This window comes from Polyodon spathula, chromosome 24, assembly GCF_017654505.1.
Source record: "Polyodon spathula isolate WHYD16114869_AA chromosome 24, ASM1765450v1, whole genome shotgun sequence".
In the NCBI taxonomy this organism is placed as follows: domain Eukaryota; kingdom Metazoa; phylum Chordata; class Actinopteri; order Acipenseriformes; family Polyodontidae; genus Polyodon; species Polyodon spathula.
Window position 1 is genome coordinate 4434196 of NC_054557.1, and position 20173 is coordinate 4454368.

Consider the following 20173-nt stretch of genomic DNA (forward strand, 5'->3'; position numbering starts at 1 on the left):
ACACTTTTTCAGAACTAGAAGATGTGAGATGAGCAACCATATTGTATTTACTCATAGGGCCTGCAGCTATCCAACCTCTCTGTCAAATCCCATCACCTTAGAATTCCCTGCTGTTTAGAATCTTAACAACATCCATGAGACACTCCAGGCTTCTAAACTGGTGTCAACTTTACCATTTATAATCAAGCATGTTCTAGAACAAAGAAAAAAAAGATAGTTATCTTCTTAATTTGAGTTCCTGTTTTTTTTTAGTTTTCTTGGCATCAAAGGGGTCAGCATAGATATCAAGATCATGTTTTTGTTGTGTACAGTATGGCCTTAAACTTGCAATCTGATTGGCTGAAAAAGCAGACCGTGAGGAGTGCAATCCAAGGGTTTAATTCTTTGAGAACAATAAACTTATTATTATTATTATTATTAATTAGTCATATAGCAGACAATTTTATCCAAAGCGACTTACATAGAGTAGATGGTGAACTATGTATCACAACAGCTGCTGCAGAGTCACTTAAGATAGGACGTCAGTTTTTACATCCGAAAGACGAAGCACTAGGAGGTTAAGTGACTTGCTCAGGGTCACACACAGTGAGTTAGTGGCTAAGCTGGGATTGAACTGGCAACTTCCTGGTAACTTCCTTCTGTTGAACATGATTATTTTGTAATTCAGTTTCGAATGTCAGATATTTCTAATACGATGCTATAGAAGTAGCATTTGCTGATGGCTCTTGCAGCCTATCAGCTCCTAAGCTTTTGTTAGTTACTGCACATAAATGATTAGATATCAGGTAGAAACAGTTTGAATTGTTTTTATCAATGTTGTTCATGAAAATATTTGAAACTAGAAAAGGATGACCATACAACTTCATCACCTCAACTATTAGTTTTCTTTTGAATTTAAATGTCACAGATTAATCATTTTGTAGAACTTTTTTTATTTTTTTTATTGGTGGTACTACTGCTGTTTGGATGAAGTATTCCCAGACCTGTTTTGTAAACTAGCATGCCGAAATGTGATACTAAAATGATCAGTTAGCAATGATCAGACTTGCTTAAAGTGTTACAGAACACCTTCAAAGTTTTAAAAGAAAAGCATTTATTGTATTTGCTGTGTCCTGTATTGTCTGTATCACAGCGTTTTTAGTCATAGTGCCGATAAATTGCTTAATACATTCTTAATCACACATCATGGGTCATAAGTCAACTGGTCAATACCTTTCTCTGTATTTACGGGAGTGTAAAGTAATGTGTTTCTTGTAAGCAGTGCAGGGAGTTGTGTAACTCTTTTAATCTAGTCAAGGTTCTTCAGCATTGCCTGTTCTCTTTCAGCAGGTAATCAGCTGAAGTGTAATAAGTCATACAGCATCAGATAACTCTGGCTTCTGTTCTTTAGTATCTGAACAAGGCACTGTACTGCAGTAAAACAATGACACTACTGACTGCAGGTCAATTGGATTTTCCATCATGGAATTCAAGGATAAAGTGCAAAGTTAAGCAGAATAACTAAGCAACCTTTTTCTCTCTGTCTCAAACAGCCTGTTATCCTAGAGGACTATGCCGACCCCTTTGATGCCAAACAGACCTGTGGGACCCAGACGGCTCCAGAGAAAGTGACGGAAAATGATGGCTACATGGAGCCTTATGAGGCCCAGAAAATGATGGCTGGTAAGAGAGAATGTTCAGTTTCAGTATTGCTGGGCTGGATTCATTGTGTGTTTTCAATAATAAAAATAAATAAATAAACACATTTCATTAATTTTACTCTCTGCTTTAGTAGTACAAAAGCTGTTGCAGAGGCATTGTAGTGTTACAAACAAAATAATTTCTGAAAATGTCTTAGATCTCACATTTTCCTATTTGCAAGATGCAGACGTGGTGAATTTGATCTCTTTGTGATATTTTCTTTAAAAGCTATTACTGAAGTAAATGTACTGATCGTCATGGCGATACTTCAGTGCTCCACTCCGCGGTCACTGTGTTGTTCTTCTAGTAGCAGTCGTGTGAAGGAATCCAGCCAGCTTTGAAAACACATCAGTAATAGAAGAAGCAGTGATTGGTTACTGTGAGTCAATGTGTGAAACTCCTGGGAGTTAGAATGCTTGTAAAAGAAATATATACACACACACACACACACACACACACACACACACACAGTACCAGTCAAAAGTTTGAGTGCACTTGCTGGAAACTAGTTTTTTTTTGTAATTGACATTGTTTTACGTTGTATACGTTTCTGTAAATACTTGAAAATGAAATCACCTGACATGTCTTCCCAGCATTTCTGCAGCAATTCCCAGAAATGTAGGGCACTTGTGGGTAGCTTTGCTTTGACTCTTCTGTCTAGTGCGTCCCATACAAGTTCTATGGGATTGAGGTCTGGAGACTTGGCAGGCCAGGTCGTTAGATTGAGTTGTCCTTCACTTTCCTTCTTCGCCAGATAGTTCTTGCACAACTTTGAGGTGTGTTTTGGGTCATTATCTTGCTGAAGAATGATGGACTGCCCAACTAGCTGTAATCCTGATGGAATGGCATGCCTCTGAAGTATGCTATGATAGCCATGCTGGTTGAGCTTGCCATGGACTTGGTAAAGATCACCAACTCTGTCACCAGCAAAGCAACCCCAGACCATGACACTGCCTCCTCTATGCTTGACAGTGGGAACCACACATGCAGAACTCATGCACTCACCCTCTCTGCGTCTTACAAATACTCGGCGGTTGGACCCAGATATTTCAAATTTTGACTCATCAGTCCATAAGACCGACTTCCACTCCTCAAACGTCCAGTTTCTGTGTTTTTTGGCCCAGGCAAGTCTCTTCCTCTTATTCTGCACCCTTAACAATGGTTTCTTTGCAGCAGTTCTTCCAGTTAGGCCAGCTTCACGCAATCTCCTCTGAACAGCTGATGTTGAAACATCTGTACTTCTAGTAGCATTTAGCAGAGTTTGTATTTCAGGGGCAGTTAATCGTCGATTTCGCATACTTGAATGAACTTGTTCTCTGATTCTGAGGTCACCATTGGCCTTCTTGACCTTGTTCGGTGTTCATGGGTGCCAGTTTCTTCAAATCATTTGATGGTCTTGGCTACAGCAGTTACAGACACTTGCAAAGTTATTGTGATTTGTCTTAAAGAGTGACCTTCATTTCTAAAAGTAATTATAGTCTTTTTTTCTTTGCTTAACTGAGCGTATTTTGTCATTTTCTGCTCCCTTACATTCAGGAATGACAAACTTGTGCCTATGCTACCTATATTTATAGTAATCATGGACCTCATCTGTTAACAATAATTGGTGACAAAAGGTTAATTAGGTAACATGCTAGTTAACTCAGAGAACATCTAACAAAGATACTTTTATACTTAGGCCAGTGTTCTAACACCGTGTTATACACATTTCAGACTTTTAACTGACTTGGGCTTTAGACTGAAATCCCCTTGCTTTTGGTGACCATTTCATTGAAATTGACAAGATTTACATTTTCATTTAAATTCATTCAATTCACTTATGATTATCAGATTATATAAGTACACGTATCATATAATGAAATATTAAGTGTTTATAGACAAGTTTATACAGTTAAAAGCATTGATAATCATGAAAAAACCTGGTTTCAAGCAGGCGTACTCAAACTTTTGACTTGTACTGCGTGTGTGTGTGTGTGTGTGTGTGTGTGTGTGTGTGTGTGTGTGTGTGTGTATATATATATATATATATATATATATATACATATGTGGTTTCCAACCTTTTCAGTAACACGGCACACTTCAATGAGACAAACAATTCCATGGCACACTGACTTTTTTCAGCACATTTACTATGGTTAAGGTCTTACTAGAGAGGTTTGCATACAACAAGCTAAACAAGGATCAAATGCATTAATGTTTCAAATCCACCACAGAATACACTGTCTTCAACAGCGAGCACAAACACATTTTCAAAATCTGATCAACTTTTGCCTTTTTCACGTTAGGAATTTTATATTTGTAACAATATTTTTAAAAGTATAATTTGTATTAAATAATTGAACCAGATAAATAATTGAAATTCAATGGATCAGAGCAAAATGCAAAGTAGAGTAAATAGCAACTTACCAGGAAACTTAGTGGGAAACCTGGGCCTGCCAGTGTGCGCAGAGCCTTTTGATCCGGGGAGGAATTGATGAGGGCTACCTGCAAATCTTTTTCCACTGACAAGCGCTCCCTCCTGTTGTTTTTTATGTATGTCAGTGTTGAAAATGCTAGCTCGCAGAGGTATGTTGTCGGAAACGGCAAGAGGTCAGCAATAGTATGGTCAGAGATAGTCGGATATTCATGTACCACAGTCAGCCAAAACATGTCCAAAGCCACCTTTCCAAACTTCAGCTTCATTGTGCGATCATCCGTAGCTCTGCATATTCCTCTTTTTCTTTTAATGTCAGCTTTTGTGATGAATCGGAAGAAAGTGAACTAAATGGATCAGGTATCCAGTAATAGTCTTCCACATGTGCAGAGGGGAAGTAACATTCAAACTTCTTTCGCAGCATTTTGAGATGTTTAAATATGAGGCTGTGCGCCTTGACAGCTGCATCTGCAGCTGACAATGTTAGTGGAAACACCTCAAGCGAACCCCCTGCCACTGTCTCTTGCCAAAGACCTGAAACCTGTAACCTGAAACCTTGAAGTTTATCTGTGATGTTCAGGATCGTCTCATTCTTCACCTGCATTTTAGTATTCAGTTCATTCAGATGGCTGAAAATGTCTGCAAGATATGCAAGCTTAGCCGTCCAGTATTTGTCAGATTAAGGCAGTTCATTCATTATTGAAAACTCTGTCAGTTTTCTCCAGAGCTCATGAACACTTGAGAGAACCTTCCCCTTTGATAACCTTCGCACCTCAGTGTGTAACAGTAAACTTGGCCCCCATCTGTGCACACAAAATAGTGAACAAGCATGATTTCAATGGCCATGATTTTATGTAACTCACGATTTTCACGGCTTGATCTAATACTGCAGCTGACTCTGGTGGCAGTGTTTTGGCTATAAGAGCTTCATGGTGGAGGATACAATGGTTGATATGAATGTCAGGATTTTGCGCTTTCACCTTACTGACAAATCCTTTGACTTTCCCCATCATGGAGGCTGCTCCATCAGTGCAAATGCTACAACACATGACCCAGGTAACTTTGTTTTCCTTCAAGTAAGTATCGTTTACCCAAAATATTTCCTCACCAGTCGCATGACTCGGTAGCTCCTTACAAAATAAAAAATTCTCCTGAATGGAGTCCCCATCAACATACCGAACGTTGGCCAGCAGCTAGCAGTGTCCGCTTATATCGGTGGACTCGTCAATCCTCAAAGCAAACTTTCCACTAGTCGCTAACTTCTCTTGCAGCACTTCCTCGATATCAGCTGACATGTCGTCAATTCGCCGTTGAACTGTATTATCAGAGAGTGGAATTCATGTTTTGTTCTTTACAGCGCTTGAAGTACTGAATGTTTTTGTTCGCAAGAGATGGATGTTTTGTCTGCAAATGGCGTTTTAACTTACTTGGTACCATCGCAGCATTTGCCAACTTCTTTCTGCAGATGAGACATTCAGGTAAGGGGCATGCGGCATCTCCTGTCCATGAAAATCCAAAGGCCAGATAGCTCTCATTATACTGCCTATGAACAGTTCTTGTTTTTTTTTTTTTTCTTGGGGTTCAGATGTTTCATCAGCAATTGAATACGCGGAGGAATCGCCTCTTTTGACAACAAACTTATCCATTTCTCCTTAGATCAGGGGATATAAAATACATCCGGCAAACAAATGAGGATCCGGTCAATTTTGCTGCGTCTGCTAGCTTGTTTTGTCTTGTTTTACTATCAACAAAAAAAGCACGCGAACGCTGTTGCTTGGTTTCTATGGTGACTAGTAAAAACACATCATCTCAATTTTGTCCTTTGGCCACCTGCATTTAGAATGTTCACGTTTTAGAATTGAAAGACCAATACCTCACTTTTAAAATATTTGATGATTAATTTTCACGAGTTTTATGAGTTGTAATTTTGGTTGGATTGAATATTGTTTAAGATGAAACAATATGTTTGTTTTACATTGATTTTCATTACCTTTGCACAAAATTTCACAGCACACTGATATATATATACACACACACACCGGATAGAGGTAGAGCACAGCACACAGTCACGATAAAGAATCAAGAAGTGCATTTAATATATTTATTGACAAGCAACTGTCCAAATCATTAATGCACAGAGCAACTACTTCTAGGCAGTATTTTCACGTGAGCCGCGATATTTCCCCTTCGGCATTGTTTATGCATGCAATCGTTCAAACCGGGGCTTTGACTCGGCAGAGTCCAGTGTGTAAAAAAAAATAATTTAAATAAACTCAAATTCCCAGAAGCAACTTTGCATGTTTTCAATGTCTCCTGCTTTCCTGCATGAGGAAGTGCAGCATTGAATGAAATAGGTGTTCACTAATACCTCGTTCCCATAAGCACGAATTGACCGCTAATCCAAGCTGATCTGGGTTCCCCAGCATTCCTCCTTAACTCCCATTGATAATCTACCCGACTCGGTTTCCATGCAATGCAAGTTTCACGGATGTTGGCGGCTCTTTCCCAGCAAGCCTTGCAGCTAAAGTTTTCACAAACTATTTTCTTGCAGAGTGCTGGATAATGCTATGTGGCCACAAACAGAAAACGCAGGATCTTGCCATGTCAAGCAAGAACGTACAATTGCTGCTCCCTCACTGACCAGGCTAGGGAATTAACAGCCTGAGACAGCTTTATCCAAATAATTATGTATGTCTGTATAAAAATTGTAAAGTGTTGCTTGGTGAGCTGACAAAATAAAGCAAATCTGAGCCAAATGGTACATTAAAAGGCCATCCGGAGTAGTAATATGGCATGCAGACTTTCTTCTGAATAAACAGCTCATTTTCATTATTCTGATTCTCATGTAAAGTATTGAGTAGTGGGGATGTTTCAGTACAGTAAGCTGTAATCATATGCAGCAGATTTGCACTTCCTTGAGCCACAGAGAAAAGGGGGTAACCTGAACATACAGACTTAATACTAACATCTACTCTACCTCCATACAATCATTTGAAAATGAACATCTCAATAAGTATCTCCTAATGAAATCTGTCAAAATAAAGTGTTTTCTTATCCACTACATGTGTAGTTCCAAAAGTCTGCATGTGGTTAGTTGTAGGGTTTGACCACTTATAATGCTATATACACCATGCGTTTAAGCATTAACTTTAGTTCTTTCAGGAGTGGATAACTGAGACCTAGGTTATTCTGTCTTGGTATACATTCTAGGGGGTGGTTTTTATATGTGATTATGTGCAACCAGCCCTACAGTTATAGCAATTATGCAACTTGTGTTTTTAACATACCTTTAAATTGTAATTGGTCATCAGTCAACAGTAGAATCTGACAAAGTAAAATGCTGTGGGTTTTGGGTTTTAAACCAATGAAATTGGTATTTCAAGACAGTATAGACATTTTTGACAGTTTGATTTATTATTTTTTCAAACAAGCAGAGATAGATACCAAATTAAAATACAGTATCCTCATATGGCCAGCTAAGAATCGTTTTATTGATTTTCTTTATTGGTGGTTGGAAGGCACATGTCTGTCACTTTCAAAAAGAAAAAAAAAAAAAATATATATAATATATATATAATATAGGCTTTTTGAAAATACATTTGTCAGTTGGAGGCTGAGCTGTGCAGAGGTTTAAAAACTATAAGCCTTTATGCTGTTGAAATCCAAGCAGGTGAGGCAGACAGTTCTGTTAACTTTCTGAAACGCCACAAGCCGATGTGTCTATTTAAGAACGTGAAGGCAAAAAAAGACAAATTTCTTGTGCAACAGAGATTCTGTTGTTTCAGTAATTATTTTCTTTAGTCATTGACAGCGCTCCGGGCTTAATGAAGTCCATATCAGCCTCCACACACTACTGTGGGATCGGGATAAACAGATCTGTACCTCACCAAGTCAATATTCAATCAGTTGCTTTTTTTAAAAGAATCTTGTTCCGTAAGAGGTCATTCTACACCTGCATTTTATAAATAGTTTTTACTAATACTAATTTACTATTGCAGCACTTACACTGTATTACCCTTCGAGTTGATAAATGTTATATACATATATAGCTATGTTTGCATTGCAAGGCATTTAGCTTTGCTAGAAATCCATGGTTTCCTGTATTACATGTTGTTCTTTTTTTACAACTAGCCTGAAGGCCATTTTCCACTGCTTCACTGTGTGCTGATGTATTTATACAGGAATGACCTTCTGAGATTCTCTGTCTAGTTTTCAGTGTGCAGTCATTAAAATGTGTTTAGGGGCTGGGAGATGAAATCTCTCTTCAGACGATACCCTGTGTATTCTTTTTTTTAAAGCAGCTGTTTGAAGTGAACACTTAAAGCACCAAGCCAAATTGCTCTGGCAAGCTAGAGTACCAGAAAAGTGCTAGAATGGGTAGTGGTGGTCTAGTTGTAAGAGTTGAGGGACTGGGGGCAAAGTAGCATACGAAGCAGTTAGTACTGCTGACAGTTAATATTGACGGACTGGGAGGCAGTGTAGCCTGGCTTTTATAGATTAGAGACCAGATTGTAACCTTGTTGTTGAAGATGTGGGACTAGAAGGCAGAGCAGCAAATTGGTTAAAAAGAACACATCTTGTGAACTGTCACAGTCCCTATATTCCCCCTGTAAAGTTTCCTAACCTCCCCCCTTGTTTTATCTTGAAAAGTGCTGTGTTTGCCAAACACGGGTTTATCAATCAATAGCAATAGAGTACAAGCAGCAAGCAGCCTGGCTATTGAGACTGAGCAGTAATTGCTTTCTAGTGACTGTTAATTTAATATCGCAGCTGACTGAAGCGGTGTATTAGGAGCAGGAGCGGTGTAGCAGTCTTCTGCCATGGTCGTGTCATCGCTTGAGCAGAGCTGGAGAGGGAGGCAGGCAGGCACTTTAATTTGAGAGTTGCATGTTAGCGGGGAGGGAAATAGCAGAGTCTCTGTAAGTGGGCTCTTTTGTGATTTGCTCTGGTGGCTGTGTTAGCATTTCTGTGGATTGCAAGAATGAAGAATGGCCTCATCAAAGACTGTTGCACGCAGCTTTGTGTCTGTCTCTGTGTTATGTTAAACTGCGATTCTGTCTGCCTGGTGGATATTAGAGGTGATTTGTATAGTTTTAGATTTCAGCATTTTAACTATGTAGACCATAAAAGATTTCCGGAGAGAACACCTTTCATAATCTCTTGCTGAGCAGGTAGCGTAAACAAGTTGTACTGCTAACAAGGTATATTTATTATTCAGAGTGTACAGAAAGCTATAGAATGATTATGTTCTTAAATCAAGTAGGAATCCTCAGCTGCCTTCACTGCCCATTTAAACCTCCCTTCAGCATCCACGTGACTGCTAACAGTGCAGTCACGAGTCAGGACATGACTAGGAAGGGGAAAAGGCTACCACCACTTTGCTTTATTTTTTTTAAAGTGTCTGTCAAATGCCTGGGCAGTTACTACACAAAAGCTGACACACTAAAACCTGGTATTCATATATATATAAGTATTGTAAGCTGGGGCCAAAGACAGCATACAGTACATTTCACATGTATCGCATATTATCCAGATAAGAATCTTCCACTAGGAACTACTGTGTTGATTTTATATTAAATCTATCCCTTGTGTTGTGTCTCTGAAATCAAAGTGATATTTTATAAAGCAGGGGTTCTCAACCGGGAGTATGCTTTTTTCACAAATACTGTCTTTTGATTAATTGCTGTTTGGTATTCTACCCTAAACTAGCAGATTATCAATCCCAAACTATTGTGACAGAAATTATATATTAAATAAAAGGGGGATTATTTTGTCTGAAAGTACTGACCCCCCTTGGCATTTTTCCTATTTTGTTGCCTTACAACCTGGAGTTAAAATTGATTTTTATTTGGATTTCATGTAATGGACATACACAAAATTGTCCAAATTGGTGAAGTGAAATGAAAAAAATAACTTGTTTCAAAAAACTTGTAAAAAATAAATAACGGAAAAGTGGTGCATGCATATGTATTCACCCCCTTTGCTATTAAGCCTCTAAATAAGATCTGGTTCAACCAATTACCTTCAGAAGTCACATAATTAGTTAAATAAAGTCCACCTGTGTGCAATCTAAGGGTCACATGATCTGTCACATGATCTCAGTATATATACACCTGTTCTGAAAGGCCCCAGAGTCTGCAACACCACTAAGCAAGGGGCACCACCAAGCAAGCGGCACCATGAAGACCAAGGAGCTTTCCAAACAGGTCAGGGACAAAGTTGTGGAGAAGTACAGATCAGGGTTGGGTTAGAAAAAATATCCGAAACTTTGAACATCCAACGGAGCACCATTAAAGCCATTATTAAAAAATGGAAAGAATATGGCACCACAACAAACCTGGCAAGAGAGGGCCGCCCACCAAAACTCACGGACCAAGCAAGGAGGGCATTAATCAGAGAGGCAACAAAGAGACCAAAAATAACCCTGAAGGAGCTGCAAAGCTCCACAGCAGAGATTGGAGTATCTGTCCATAGGACCACTTTAAGCCGTACACTCCACAGAGCTGGGCTTTACGGAAGAGTGGCCAGAAAAAAGCCATTGCTTAAAGAAAAAAATAAGCAAACAAGTTTGGTGTTCGCCAAAAAGCATGTGGGAGACTCCCCAAACATATGGAAGAAGGTACTCTGGTCAGATGAGACTAAAATGGAGCTTTTTGGCCATCAAGGAAAACGCTATGTCTGGCGCAAACCCAACACCTCTCATCACCCCCAGAACACCATCCCCACAGTGAAGCATGGTGGTGGCAGCATCATGCTGTGGGGATGTTTTTCATCGGCAGGGACTGGGAAACTGGTCAGAATTGAAGGAATGATGGATGGCACTGAATACAGGGAAATTCTTGAGGGAAACCTGTTTCAGTCTTCCAGAGATTTGAGACTGGGACGGAGGTTCACCTTCCAGCAGGACAATGACCCTAAGCATACTGCTAAAGCAACATTCGAGTGGTTTAAGGGGAAACATTTAAATGTCTTGGAATCGCCTACTCAAAGCCCAGACCTCAATCCAATTGAGAATCTGTGGTATGACTTAAAGATTGCTGTACACCAGCGGAACCCATCCAACTTGAAGGAGCTGGAGCAGTTTTGCCTTGAAGAATGGGCAAAAATCCCAGTGGCTAGATGTGCCAAGCTTATAGATACATACCCCAAGAGACTTGCAGCTATAATTGCTGCAAAAGGTGGCTCTACAAAGTATTGGCTTTGGGGGGGTGAGTACTTATGCACGCTCAAGTTTTCTGTTTTTTTGTCTTATTTCTTGTTTGTTTCACAATAGAAAATATTTTGCATCTTCAAAGTGGTAGGCATGTTGTGTAAATCAAATGATGCAAACCCCCAAAAAATCCATTTTAATTCCAGGTTGTAAGGCAACAAAATAGGAAAAATGCAAAGGGGGGTCAGTACTTTCGCAAGCCACTGTAAAGCATTGTGTCAAAACCATGTTACCCCTCACAGCAAGACCATAAATATTGATTTCTTAATGCCTTTTATATTAAAAAAATAGTGATATGAATTATGAAGCCTAATGTTTATTATCTTGGTGCTAAGGGAGTGATGTTACTGTGGCCTGCCAGTGGCTGATAAAAAGGCTCCAATTACTTGCTGTTTTATAGATTATTCATGTACAGGAATATTCTGCGGCATCTTTTACTGGCAACCAGAAAGGAGTGCAGAAATCGCTCTTTTTCTTTCTTTCTCTGACTACATTCTGGCAGCACATGACTCCCCAGAGGCCAACCAGGCAACAGGAGAAACTGGTGCAAACAGAGCTAGGATCTTTCATATTAGACCTAGCCCCAAACTCAGTCCAATGTCAAGCATTGCTTGTGACACATCATTCAATTTAGTATGACTCAATAAACTGGGTATCTGATTTCTGATGCTGTATTAAATTTCAGCTAAACCCTTTTAACATCACGTCAAAGGGACAGAGCAAAGAATGGTAACAACAAGAAGTACCAGTTAGTCTAGATACAACAAATATGCCTGTTTTGTTGTGGAACTTAATTTAGTATTACGTATTGCATTGATTATTTTTATTTTCTAAAAGTTCAATCAGTAAGTACAGTAGAAAAATAAAATATATAAGAAATCTATGATACATTATAGCATTATAGATAATTTCAGTTTCAGCTTACGTGTGCAGATCGGTTGTACTACTGATCAATGTGACCAGTATTAACCGGAGTGTGGATAAACCCTATCGGGAGCTTGACTCTATTGACTCCCATTATATTCTGTCCGCAACATTTCAATCTGCTGATTGTACTGCAAGTGGAGGGTGACAGTAACAGGAATGATAATCTGAGTGTTTCACTGTACTTTCTATTTTAAATCTGGCAAGAAGCAACTTGCAGTAGATCCGGGTCATTCTGCTAGTTTTTTATTTTTTTTTTACCTCGAATGTGTCCTTCCTTTTTCTGAAAGTTTCCTTTTGTAAATCATTTTTAAATATTGTTGTTGGCCATGTCAACATTCCTAGGTGATGGATGGGTTAAATAAATCAACACCCACGTTTTTTTCCTCAAGGCTCTTATTCAAACAGCCCTCTGTTTGCTCAACACTAATTGTTGAATTTGGTTCTCATTAAAGTGAAGTAGGATTGACAGAACCAGGGAATCCAGCTCTCAGTAGGGCAGGTCTATCCAGGGTGACAGCAGAGATGAGCTTTACCGCAATCCTACAGAGGATTATAACTCTCGGTGCGTGGGCTTGAGTTACAATAAAGAAACAGCTATGGTAAAGAATTATTATTCCAAGTAGTGATGCATATCCCTGGCAACTGGGAACTAGGGGACTCACCCTTGTGTGTGTGTACCGCTTGTCACACTTATATTTTACATACACTGCTGAGAAAGTTTGTGAACCCCCATGATAATTATGGAAATTCCATAGTTTTACCATGATGGCCTTCTTGAATCAAAACTTTTCTTCAATATCCAATAGGGTTTATATTAACCAATTCCATGTCTTTTGAAAAAAAACGATGTATGAATTAGACAAACAATGAGTAATTAAGATTCAGGGTATGTGAAAAATTAAGTGAACCCCTGGTTTGATCAGCTCAATTAAGGGGGTAATTAGAATCAGGTGTTTAAATAATTAGGTAGATCTTCAGGGGTGAGTTTGTAAGGCCCCACCCTATATAAAGATTAGAAACTTTGTAAGTTTGGTCTTCAGCATATAGATGTGTGGAAACACGTCATGCCACGATCAAAATAAATCTCTGAGGACATCAGATAAACAGTTATTGATGCTCATCAGTCTAGAAAGGGTTACAAAAACATTTCTAAGGATTTGGGGCTCTGGAAAATCATCAAGGTAGTCACAAAGAACCCCAGAGTAACATCCAAGGATCTGCAGGCCACTCTCACCTTTGCTAATGTGAGTGTTCATGACTCAACTATCAGAAAAAGACTGAACAAGAATGGTGTTCATGGAAGGATAGCCAGGAGGCTATCTAAAAAGAACATTGCTGCCCGTCTGGAGTTCGCCAAAGAGCACATAGAAGATCCACAAGACTGAAACAATGTTCTCTGGTCAGACGAGTCAAAGGTAGAACTTTTTGGCCTCAATGAGAAACGTTATGTTTGGCGAAAACCAAACACTGCGTTTGAACAGAAAAACCTCATCCCAACCATCAAGCATGGTGGTGGAAGTGTGATGTTTTGGGGCTGCTTTGCTGCCTTAGGACCTGGACAGCTTGCCCTCATTGACACAACCATGAATTCTGCATTGTATCAGAAGATTCTAGAGGAGAATGTCAGGCCATCCATGTGTGAGCTGAAGCTGAACCGAAAGTGGGCCATGCAGCATGACAGTGATCCTAAACATACAAGCAAAGTCATGGCTGCTCAAGGGGGGTGCCACCAGTTACTGAATCCTAAAGGTTCACGTACTTTTTCACACATGGATAGTGAATGTTGAATCATTTGTGGATAACTAAATGTCGAAAAAGTATCATGTTTTTGTGTCATTTGTTTAATCAGGATATCTTTATTATTAGGACTTAAAATAAGACTAATAACATTTTAGGTTTGAAATGTGAATATGTGAAAATCGTAAGGGGTTCACAAACTTTTTCTCGGCACTGTATATCTAGAACTACTTACCCAATTGTGATGACATTTGGTGAGAACAATCTTTATCTGACTAGCTGACAGTAGAATCTGGGGGGGGTGTACCTGTCTACCGATGTATTTGAAACTTGGTATTGACATTCCTTCATTCCATGAAGTTATCAGAATCTAGGTCATAATGATCTACACTTGGCGTGGTTCTGGCCTTTGTTTTGTTTGAATAATAAAGACTAAAGGTTCAAGAGCGCTCACATGAATTTGGTTAAACTGTACATTGATATAACAATGCTGTAAATCTATGCCACAAAAAGTGTCTGTCATCCCATTTAAAAATAACAAAACACTGATTTATTTATTTTTTGGTTCATGTTGACAGGAAGTGGGATAAGGTGATCTTTTGCCAACATATGTAGAGTAAAATGTATATAGAAAGCATTTGATATTATGTACAGTCTTCATACTAAATATGTAATGGTGACATACTGTACATTCCCAACATGACTGTGAATATAAAAGCAGAGCTCACAGACTCGCCAGATCACCCAGACCTGCCTTCCTCATGTGCATGTAAAAATCAATGACAGCTGGAGTGGGCAGGTGGGTGGACTGATTAGCAGGCACCTCCTAACAAGCCAGATTAGAATAATTGTGAGCAAGGTCATAACCAAGTTATTTCACTATTGGATAAGCGGTTCGTCCTCTAGATGTATTTAAAACCCCATAGTGAATGGGATTACAGTATGTCCCTAGGATGTGCATTCCCATCTCTGGCACATGCATCAACATCCAGGGAATGATATTTATGAATTGTGTGTAGTGTTGATTTTGAATACTTGTTATCTGTGTGGCACAGATTGTAACACAGTGAAGCCTTACCAAGCTTCACCCCTGGTATTCAGTACCTGTGTAAACTCCTCTCCTGGCTGCCAGCCCAAGGTGTGTGAGTGTAGAACAGCCTTTTAGTAATGTTTCAGCCATGCTGTACATTCTTAAATAGCATGATTGTTTTCTGCACAGAATACTGCACTATCCCTTAAGGCTGCCAGCACTGCCTTTTATAGGCACAGTATAGCGATGCAGATTATGGTACCAAATAGCAGATGCACTTGATTTTTTTTTTTTTTTTTTTTTAATTAAGTTGAATGATTAAGACATTGAAACGTTTATCAGTGAATTTAAGTTTCTTTTAGTATTTTTAAATTCAACACTATTGAGGCTTCTGCTAGTGGATCTTTTACTAGTGCTTAGTGTGGATGAATCCTTCAGCCAGCATGGCACTGACTGTCAAGCCTAATCAATCAAATGATATTTAATAGGTGAAGATCGTTTTATTAAATAGTCTTCAAAATGAAGCAATGCATATTTCAAATACATATTGCATATAGGTCCAGGTTAATTTAACACAAAATGAGAGACTGGCCCCCTTGGATATGTATCTCCTGATGGTGTAGGTTTTACTCCCTCTGGGCACAAGCGCTTGTATTCTGAAGAGCTGAGGGCTGCAGACGCTGGTGAGTTATTACACAGTCATTACAACTCGATTTGAGAACGGAGGCTGGCTTTATGCCTGCAGCGAGCAGAAACATTCTCCCTGATAGCTCTTCAAACGGGAGAAATTGAAATTGTAATTCCAAGAGCAATTTGCTGAAGATCCATTCTTCATTAGGAACAACATGTGATGAATATTAAAGACCTTTTACCCTACTGCATTTTCAAATGAAATAAAATAATTACGTAGCAATTGATTTTCACTTTTTTTTTTTTTTTTTACAGCCATGGCACCTCTAAAGTAAAAAAAAAAAACATAACATACAGAATATAGAAAGTCTTGAGCTCAAGCTACACATATACATAGTTAATGCATGTACCTGCCTTATTTCCATGGCCTGCTTTGCCTGTTGTCACACCATTCTAAAATATGTAATGGAACCTCTTTCAGTACGCAAGTGTATGACGTGATGTTGGTGCCTCAGAGTATGCTGTCTGGAGAAGAGAGCACAGTGCTGGCCTTCAGCAAGATGTTAATCAAAGTCCTGTCTACTGTCAATATACTGTATGATGTTACTCACAATGTAAAGGCTAAACAATAGTAAATAATAATAATAATAATAATAATAATCTCATTGTATTCAGTTGTGGTGGAATGGAGCAGAACATACCTGGATCACTTATTAACAACGATTGTAAGAAGTTAAATGTTTGTTGTAATTAGTGACTATTGGCAATCCCTAGACTTTTTGATGATGAAACTTGTGTATTTGTGGCAGGGCAGAAGCCCTGCCGGTGTAATGTGTGGGGAGTATTGGGTTGGCAGGGAAGGGGTTAAATTCCTCCCTGCCAGACCAGACGTGGGAATGTGGCTATGGCCATAATGGAATAATTGTTGATTAATTAGACTCCAGCCACAGGTGTATGAAAAAGAAAATCACGTGTGTCAATGTTAGAATGTTGGAATGGCCTTCAAGCAAATGTTTTAACATTTAAACACACTTTACATTGGTGTTCTACTCTCATCTGCATATCTTCCATAAAATTCTTAAAAACTCAGCTTTATCGCTGCAGTATCCTATATGATCAAATTGACACAAAAATGTCATGACTGTGTCTGTGGAGTATCGGTGGGAATTTTAAACCTTTAAACGTTTAACTCTAAAGTGGTTAAACATTGAATATGATAGACACATAGCCGGTCCCATGACAAACGTATTCATTTTAGTAATTTATTGTCATGTACAGCAGCCAGTGTGTTTCCAACTTATGTGATGCCACAGTAAGGGCGGCTATTATAAAAAGGAAGGGGTTTGGCAATTGCCTCCAAGTACTTTTTCTAATTGGTGCATCAGAAAGATTGACACTGGGGCGGGTTTTATTCTCGGTTGATCTGGCGCTTCATTGGTACACTGCGTGTTCATGCTGTAGTGGGTGTGGTATGGTTCAGTCCACACTGGGTAAGAAAGACGTTTTTTTTCTCTGACATTTGTTATATATTTTTTTAAATAAAATTGCATCTCTAAACAAAGTAACGAGACAAAGACACGTTTTGGATTTATTTTGAGGAACCGGACAAGAAAACCGTGGTATGTAAATAATTATGCCAAACAAAATTGCAGTACCACAAAAACACAAGTTCAATGTGTCATCAATTGAAATAAAAGAATTCAGAATTACTGTGGATTGAGTTACTGAATACAGTAAAAACCAAACATCCATAATAAACAAAGCACTCTAGATGGCGACTGTGAGTACATATAACAGGATTTTAAAAGGAAGTGTAAATTATTTACGTATAGGCTTTAATTTACCAGTATCTATGTTATCTGTCAACAGAAGGGGATATTTAAAAAATAACAATACATTTTCCCATCTGAACAGTAGAGTTAATATAACAGTGTATGTGCATTTTTATTGATTCTGTAACACATGTAAGCTGTGTTTTTTTAATATTGTTTTTTTTTTTTTTATTCTTTGAATATAATATAACGTGAAAAAAAGGTTTAGTTTATTCGCTTTGTGCCCACATCTCAATAGCGCTGCACAAATACAAAGAGAGACTAGTGGCTTCTTAATACAGTAATCCCTCGCTATACAAGCTACCGATATACGAGATTTCAATTTTACAAGACACAGAAACTAATACCTTTCAAATCAGCATAAACCTTGAGTTCAAATCAGCACGAAGTTTAACATCTACTCTCATGTAATGGAAGTCATGAAGATCTTGATACATCCAGTGACTGCTGTGAATATTGCAGCTGGCAACAAGGGAAAGACCTCAGTGACAGCGTGGAGAGACAGCTGACTGGAGGAAAGAGACCCCATTGGGGCTGGCAAGGGTTAGCTACCCTGGTCAGCAGTATCCAGATCTATGTTTTCAAAGGTAAACGGGATGCTGGAGACACCCGCCCAAGGCTTCTAAGAAACTAGAGAAAAATAACCCTAGAGTCTGCAAGAGCGGGAGCGGAAGATGACTCAACGTTGGATAACACGGTTAACGATTTAGGAATGGAAACGGATATGAGAATGGATAATACTTCACAAAAGACTAGTTCAAGATCTGCAGTTAACAAAGACATGAAACTCCAGGTTTGTGTCTGCGGCTGGAGCAAGGCGACAATGGTCAGGGGTTTGAAGATTCATCAAAGGAGAATGAAATGCTTGAGGGAAAGGGACAAGGGCCTCACGTTGATCAGTACTTCTTATGAAGTCAGTCAAGTCAGTCAAATGAAATCCAGCGACAGGAAGCAAACCACAGATCACAGGATAACAGCACCAATGTCATAGATGTGAGGAGGACTTGCGTGGATACAACTAGTGATGAACCTAATGATCCTTGCAAACCCAGTCAGACAAACCAGCGTAAGAGAGAAAAGAACCTCAACGGGAGGTTGAGGTTCTGGTTGAGGTTCTGGAGTTAAATGGCCAAGAGCTTATGAGAAAACTGCATGGGACGCAGTAAACACGGATCTCTGTTTTACTTTGGAAAGGTTAAATGGAACAGTTGAAAAGAAGCTGGATAAATTTGGGGACATCATCTACGCATATGGAAATGAGAGGTTTGGATTGAAAAAAGGAAGGAAAAAGTACAGACTATTTCTGGAAAGTCTAGACGGCAGCAGGAGATTGAATGCTTAGTTAGAGAAAGGAGACAGTTGAGGAAGCAATGGAGAAAAAGCAGAACAAAGTCAGAAGGAAGGACTCAATCTGTTACAAAGGGTCATAAAAGATAAGCTTGTAACATGGCGCAGAGCTGAGCGCCTACGGAAACGATACAAAAAGAAAGAGTGTGAGAACTAACTTTTATAAAGATCCATTCAAATTTGTAAAGAAGATATTCACCAGTGAGAAAAATGGCACACTAAAATCATCTAAGTTTGAGCATGAGAGATATTTGGAGGAAACACATACAGATTCAAAAATGCAGGAGCATATATCATACCAAATGGAGGACTGTGCACCTAAGTGGAAAGAGGTAGAGCAGGCTGTGAAGAAAGCAAGGTCATCATCATCTCCAGGATCTAACGGAGTTCCATACAGAGTGTACAAGAGTGCTTCTGGAGTTCTATGAATCCTGTGGAAATTGATGAAAGTGGCATGGGAAAAACAGGTTGTACCAAGACCATGGCTCCAAGCAGATGGAGTCGAAGGAGAAGGCAAGATTTTCTTCAGCATTATTGCTCAGAGATTGTCAACCTGCCTATTAAAGAACTGCTTCATTGACACTTCAGTACAAAAAGCAAGCATTCCAGGTTTCCCAGGATGCTTAGAACACATCAGCGTAATCTGGCAACAAATTCAATCAGCAAAAAAGGAGAGGAAGGAGCTCCATGTGACATTCCTGGATTTTATCTAATGCATATGGTTCAGTGCCACATGAACTTCTTTGGGTAGCATTTGGCTTCTGGAATGCGACTACCACCAATTCGAGCATACATGGATGACATGACAACAATGACTACAACAGTAGCCTGCACTAATCAGTTATTGGGCAAATTAACCAGTAACATTGAATGGACACAAATGCAATTCAAGCCACTAAATCAAGGAACATCTATCTAATTAAAGGTAAAGTAGTAGGTAAAAGCTACATTAACGGTGAGGCAATACCAACAGTGTCTGAGAAGCCAGTGAAAAGTCTAGGGAGATGGTACGACGGGGATCTAAAGGACACAGTTCATGTGGGAGAAATTAGACAACAAGCGGTGGAAGGGTTGAAGCATAGGCAGCAGCACTTTACCGGCAAACTGAAACTCTGGTGCTTTCAATTTGGTCTACTGCCAAGATTGCTGTGGCAGTTGAGAAGCTGGAAGCTTTAATCAATTCATACGCCAGGAAATGGTTGGGAATTCCACGCTGCCTCAGCAGAGTGGGACTTTATGGTAAAGGAATACTGCAGCTACCAATCTCTGCTGTGACCGAGGAGTTTAAGTGTGCCAAAGTCCGACTGGAAATGACATTAGTAGATTCACATGACAAATGCGTAAGGGAGGCAGCACCTGTGTTGAAA

General features: G+C 39.2%; 1 protein-coding gene across 3 annotated transcripts in view; it reads left to right on the top strand.

Annotated features, from left to right (window-relative positions):
- Positions 1-20173, top strand: part of LOC121298910 (SH2 domain-containing adapter protein F-like) — a 105198-nt gene that overhangs the window by 21921 nt on the left and 63104 nt on the right. For all 3 annotated transcript variants that reach the window (XM_041226219.1, XM_041226220.1, XM_041226221.1), the window contains exon 2: positions 1533-1662. In XM_041226219.1, the coding sequence (XP_041082153.1) occupies positions 1533-1662 (130 nt within the window). The remainder of the gene's footprint in view (positions 1-1532; positions 1663-20173) is intronic.